This window comes from Panicum virgatum, chromosome 3K, assembly GCF_016808335.1.
Source record: "Panicum virgatum strain AP13 chromosome 3K, P.virgatum_v5, whole genome shotgun sequence".
NCBI classification, from domain to species: Eukaryota; Viridiplantae; Streptophyta; class Magnoliopsida; order Poales; family Poaceae; genus Panicum; species Panicum virgatum.
This window is the reverse complement of record NC_053138.1, coordinates 35,138,871-35,145,146: the sequence shown is the minus strand read 5'-3', so window position 1 is coordinate 35,145,146 and position 6,276 is coordinate 35,138,871. Positions and strand designations below refer to the sequence as shown.

At 54.3% G+C, this 6,276-nt stretch overlaps 1 protein-coding gene across 1 annotated transcript; it reads right to left on the bottom strand.

The window, feature by feature from the left end:
- Nucleotides 1-4,398: 4,398 nt before the first annotated feature.
- Nucleotides 4,399-5,335, bottom strand: LOC120699085 (protein EARLY RESPONSIVE TO DEHYDRATION 15-like). The gene is made up of 2 exons (XM_039982949.1): nt 4,893-5,335; nt 4,399-4,805 (listed from the first exon to the last, which is right to left on the bottom strand). The coding sequence occupies exons 1-2, from the start codon at nt 5,176-5,178 to the stop codon at nt 4,612-4,614; spliced, it is 480 nt and encodes a 159-aa protein (XP_039838883.1). The 5' UTR covers nt 5,179-5,335; the 3' UTR covers nt 4,399-4,611.
- Between the last annotated feature and the right edge of the window lie 941 nt (nt 5,336-6,276).

The window sequence follows — 6,276 nt, the reverse complement described above, 5'->3', positions numbered from 1 at the left end:
AACGGACAGAGATGGAAGACGCGCGGCTGCTCTTCTCGAGCGCGGAAACAGCTGCTGCAAAATTTGCTTGGGTCATCCATATGGACTTGGACATTTGACCGGTGGATTGGATTGGATTGGATTTTTTTTCAATTTAAGTTGGACTAAACTGGATGTGGATTGTTAATATTTGGATCTTCCTTGGATTCCTTGTATTTGGTTATGGACTTTGATCCATTCCCAGGAGTACCGCCAACCTTGGGGAGGCCCTCCATGAAATCCATGGACACGTCTATCCACACCGTGGAGGGCACTGGCAGGGGCAGCAGTAGGCCGGCAGGGCGGAGCTGCTCCGTCTTGTTGCGCTGACACACCAGGCAAGCCCGAACATACTCCAGCACTGCACGGTGAGCATGTGGGGTATGGAAGTCATGCCGGAAGCGCTGGAGGGTGGGCTGAACGCCCTCATGGCCGGCGTCGTGGGCGGCGGCCAATGCCACCTGTAGCAGCGGAGACGACGGCAGCACGTAGATGCGCTTGTTGAACATCACCATGCCATCCACGACGGCCCAGGGTGCTTGTAGTTCGCCGGAGGAGATCTTTGCCGCCAGGGCCACCAGGGCTGGCTCCACCTCGTTTGCCATGCAGAACTCCGCAAAGAGGTCAAAAGAGGGGACCGAGATGCTGTTGATCTCCATGTCGGTGTCACGGCGCGACAAGGCATCGGCGACGATGTTGGTGCGGCCGGGCTTGTACTGCGCGGAAAAATCAAAACCCAAAGACTTACTCACCCAATGATGTTGGGGAATCATGGCGAGGCGCTGGACGAAGAGAAACTTGAGGCTTGCGTGATCCGTCTTGACGATGAATGGGCGCCCCCAGAGATATGGCCGCCAGTGCCGGATGGTGAACACAAGCTCGATGAGCTCACGCTCATAGGCTGCGAGCGACTGATGGCGAGCTGCAACGGCGCGGCTGAAGAACGCGATGGTGCCGTCGTCCTGATGTAACACCGCGCCGAACCCGGAACCGGATGCGTCGCACTCCACGATGAATGGCTTGGTGAAGTCCGGTAGCTTTAGGACCGGCGCAGTCGTGAGCGCCTCTTTGAGCGCTGCAAACACCGCCGTTGCCTCGTCTGACCATGCAAAGGCGTTCTTCTGGAGGAGCCGGGTGAGGGGGGCCGCCACCGTGCCGAAACCCCGGTTGAATTTCCGGTAGTACCCGGCGAGCCCTAGGAAGCCGCGCAGGGCGCGAGTGGCGCGCGGCTGCGGCCAATCTTGCACTGCGCGCACCTTGTCGCTGTCTATGGCCACGCCTTCCGCCGGGACAACGTGCCCCAAGTAGGCGACGGATGCTGTGCCGAACGCGCACTTGCTACGCTTGACGAAGAGGCGGTGCGTGCGTAGCGTGTCGAGGATGAGGCGCAGGTGTTGTAGATGTTCCGCCCACGAGTTGCTGTAGACGAGGATGTCGTCGAAGAAAACCAAAATAAAGCGGCGGAGGAAAGACCAAAGTACCTCGTTCATCAATGATTGGAACATAGCTGGCGCATTGGTCAAGCTGAACGCCATGTCCAAGAACTCGTAGAGGCCTTCGTGGGTGCGGAATGCCGTCTTGTGAATGTCATCAGGGTGCATTCACACCTGATGGTAGACGGAGCGCAGGTCCAATTTGGTGAAGAAGCGTGCACTGCGGAGCTCGTCCAAGAGCTCATCAACCACGGGGATGGGAACTTGTCCTTCACTGTTTGCTCGTTCAGTGCCCGGTAGTCTAGGCGAAAGCGCCACGAGTTGTCCGGCTTCTTGACGAGGAGAACCGGCGAAGAGAACGGCGAGGTGATGCGGCGGATGAGACCTTGTTCCTCCATCAAGCGGCATTGGCGCTCGAGCTCATCCTTCTGGAGAGCTGGGTTGCGGCATGGGCGCACCACCACAGGAAGGGAGCTAGGCTTGAGTTGTATGCGGTGGTCCCTGGAACGTTCCGGTGGTAGCCCCGTAGGTTCCGCGAACACGTCCGCGAACTCGACGAGGAGCGCATCAAGCAGCGACTCCGAAGTGCAGGCACGGAGCTGGGGGCGCCTGTGGCCGGCCTCACCACACCACTGAACCAGGCGGCCGCTGCGCCGGAAGGCCATGGAGAGGGTGCAGAAGTCCATGCTGAGTGGTCCGAGGGAAGCGAGCCACGTCGTGCCAAACACCATGTCGTAACCGCCCAACGGAAGAACGAAGATGTCGTCGATGAAGGGCTCGTCTGCAATGGAGAACGGGGCCTGGCAAAGCACCCCAGAGCATGGTACCTTCTCGTCGTTGGCCACAGTGACCCGCAGCGTCTTGCGAGGAGTCACGATTATGCCTGTTGATGACACGCGGTCGGCGTTGATGAAGTTGTGTGATGAGCCAGAGTCGACGAGCGCGCGCAGGTGTACTGGGCTGACGCAGACCATCAGCTGCAGAGCGGCACTGGGCACCCGTACCGTGTCCACGGTGTGAATGCCAGGGACCGCCAAGAGGAACACCCGCAGGTCTTCAGTGCCATCGGCATCGTCGGCGTCGTAGTCCATATCCAGATAGAAAAGCTTCTTGCACGAACGGTTATGGCCGCAGACGTACCGTTCATCACAATTGAAGCGGAGGCCGAGATGGCGATGTTCATCAATCTCGGGTTGTGTCAGCCGACGGACAGTGCGGCCGGCCACCACTGTGGTGGCATTGGAGGACGACTGCGCCAGCACCTTCGGCAGTTGTGACGAGGACGCCGATGTCGGTGGCGGAGGCGTCGGCAGAACGGGCAGGGGCGGCGGGCGCGAGCGAGGGAGCGCCAGAGGAGGCGCCTGAAGCTGCTGTGATGCCACTGCCGTGGTGTTACGGCGCTCGAAGGAGCGAGCCAGGCTCATGGCCATGGCAAGGGACTGGGGACCCTGGATTTGGACATCCAGGCTTAGGGGTTCGCTGAGGCCGGCGAGGAACAGCTGCGTCTTCTAGTTCTCTTGCAGGGGCCCAGCACGCGCGAGCAACTCTTGGAAGCGATCTTGGTAATCGGCCACCGTGGACGTGAGGTGGCACGCGACCAACTCACCCAGGGGGGTGGAACACAAGGGTGGGCCGAAACGGAGATCCAGGACCTCCTTGAAGCGGTTCCACGAAGGAGTACCCTCATCCTTCTCCACTTGCGTGTACCATTGCTGAGCGCGCGTCATGGAGATTGAGTGCGGCCAGCCAAACCTTTTCCTCCTCGATGGTGCGTCGGCCATGGAAGTAGTGTTCGCACTTGTTGACGAAGGGCATCGGATCGCCGGTGCTGTCGTATTTGGGAAATCGAGCTTGTGGAAGCGAGCTTGGCCCATGGGACCATCGCGCCGGGGGTTCGGTGGCGCGGTCTCACGCATCTGCTCCAAATGCTGGAGGGATGTGTTGTGGAGGCGTTGCTGTCGATCGAGATCCGACAGGCGTGACTCCAAAACGTCGAGGCAGTCGAGCTTCTTGAGGATCACCTCCATAAGCTTAATGGAGTCGTCCTTCTGCGTATCGTCATCCCCCATGGCTGCAGGGGTTGGAAGATCGGCGGCGGAGGGTGGTTTAGGGCAATGGAATTTGGTGATTGTGGGGTTGCGGCGGCGGCATGTATATATGCCGACGAGCGACCGGAGCACACGTCGTGATTGGATCGGACCTAGCAAGCTGATACCAGATGTGATGAACACGGTAGGGGGCAGGGTTGAACCCTACTGCTCTCACGGCTTAACAGAGATACGAGGAAAGATAATTCTATTGCTTGGTTCCTTGAATCCTGAATTACATATATATATATAGGCTTACTTGCCTTGCACCAACTAATCAATCCCTAACAACTAGGAGATAAGTTCCTTAACAACTAACCACGGCCGCAGATATGATTCCTAACCGGCCACTTGATCTTTCTTGCACCTGCGTTCATAGACACGGCCCCACATGACATATTCCCTAAAGTAGAAGGTGAAAATATAAATTTAAGAATTCATTGGCAGATAGCAGACCTTTAAACTCTTTTCGGGGGCCCAGTACCGCCAGCCCAAAACAGGCGAGAATCTGTTCTGTCACATGGGCTTCTAGAAGAAACAGACCAGTATCCATCCTATATTGCTAACAGCCCAAAGTGAGGATTTCTTATCGATTTGGAGTTTGGAGGGAACATGAATTTCTTATCGATTGACCCATCGTGTACTTCATTTACCGACATCGCTGTTTTACTTCATATGCCTGGGTCATGATATCATGAATCCTAGGTATTACGTCTCCATTTCCCAATTCTTTTTGCTTGGCTGATCCATGTTTTGTGCCGGTGAAGTGTGTTCTCTAGCTGCGCATCCAACTAAACATACTCGCAAACCTATGAAATCAGTGTGATCTGTCACACTCGCTCTCTACCTGAAACTGAATCTGCAACTGAAAGCTGGAGTCTCACTGCATGTTATTACATCATGATTATTCACACCACAGGGAGGAGTACAACGCAGTGAATCATCTCGAGCCGAACCAAAACAACGCAAGACCAAGAGCAAAGCAAAGATTGGAAACTTTTTTTTTTAATCTTTTGCCTATTTCCCTGCGCCAAGATCTGGCAACTGACTGTGGATGGAGCTGGATCGGCGCTTCAGCGCGGCTGCTGGATGGGCCGGGGGCTCACCCTGGCGCCGCTGGCCACCCTCCGCGGCGCCTTCTCCGCGTACCTCGGGGCCTCCGGCGGGCCGCCGTGCGCGCGCCACCACTTGTCGATCCCCCACGCTGCCACCTCAAGCCCCCCGCCGCCGCCCCTCTTGCCGGCCGCGCCTTCCTCCCGCGCGCTCTCTGCACCACGCAGACACCGCAAATCAAAATTAAGTACACGTCGGTATCACATCACAAGTATCTCCAAAGATCGAGATGGCGGCATACCTTGGCGCGGCGGCGGAGGGGAGAAGAGCTCCTCGGGGAGGAAGCTGTCGACGACCTCCGCGTCCTCGTCCGCGTCGAGCAGGCCGAGCGCGCCGTAGTCGCGGAGCCAGCGGTCGCGGAAGGCCGGGGAGGCGGCGACCAGGCGCCACCACTCGGGGGAGAAGTCCTCCACCTCCTGCTCCGCCGCCTCCGCCGCCGTCTGCAGGCCGCGGTACCGCACCCCGTAAGGCACGAACGGCTCCGCCAACGGGTTCAGCCTGCCGCCGTTGCCGCTCACCACCGCCATCAGCTTCTCTTGTTCTTGGCGTGCTCTGCTTCACCCAGGCTCGCACTAGCTCTGTAGCTCCTCACTCTCGCGCTGTGGATTGGGCAAGGGGATGATGGATGGGGACAGTACGGCTCTCGGGATGGGTGATATAATAGTGACGCGCCCCGGATCTTTTGGGCGTGGCGGCCGGCCGATCTTATCCGTTGTGATGGGGAGGCCCACGGCATGGTGGTAATAAACTGGCAATTGCCCACGGTATTGTTTGCTTGTTTTCTCAACAGCTACTATGGTGCTGTTTGGTTCCAAATTTTTTTAGAAGTCCCTATCACATTAAAAAGAATCTTACTATTTTATAGTATTAAATAAAATTTGTTTATAAATGTTCTTTTTAACAGCTGAGTGCTAATTCGCGAGACGAATCTAATGATACTAATTAATTCATAATTTGCTACAGTGATGCTACAGCAACCATCCACTAATCATATATTAATTATCTCATTAGATTCGTCTCGCAATTTAGCCCTAGGATTCTGTAGTTAGTTTTATAATTAACTTTTATTTAATACTTCTAAATACTAAAAAATTTCAGAATCTTAAAAAAATCCCTGGAACCAACCCACCGCTACGGCGGCCGCTGGCCTGCTCCTGAGCTGAGGATCGATGGGGATAGAGACCATTGGGTTCACATAGCCGCCCAGCCAATGTCATGGTCACACGTGGCACATGAGCACTGATTGTTTCTATAACAACTTTTTGGATTTGGTTAAAGTTAAATATTTATTTTTAACCAATAGTTTTTTTAAAATAATATTTATTTTTAAAATACAAAATATTACAAAATATGACAGTTGGTACCGTTATGAATGAACTAACAAATTTGATACTATTAATATTTATAACTTTTTACCATTTACAATTGAAATTTTAAAAAAATTGACTTGAAAATTCTAAAATTAGCTATATTCTAGACATAGTGTAATTGTTTAAAACTTGTTTCCTTTGCGCAAAATAGGAAATCTGATTCCTCAACTTTCTTTGACGACTCAAATTCATCCTTCAACTATTAAAAAGGTCAATTTAGTCTTCAAACTTTTTATTAGAGCCTGATTTCAACTT

Bases quoted from the DNA above. Each gene is read 5' to 3' on its own strand.
- LOC120699085 (XM_039982949.1), bottom strand. From the start codon at position 5,178: ATGGCGGTGGTGAGCGGCAACGGCGGCAGGCTGAACCCGTTGGCGGAG. The intron at 4,806-4,892 runs GTATGCCGCCAT...TGCGTGGTGCAG, and splicing joins CCCTCCGCCGCCGCGCCAAG to AGAGCGCGCGGGAGGAAGGC.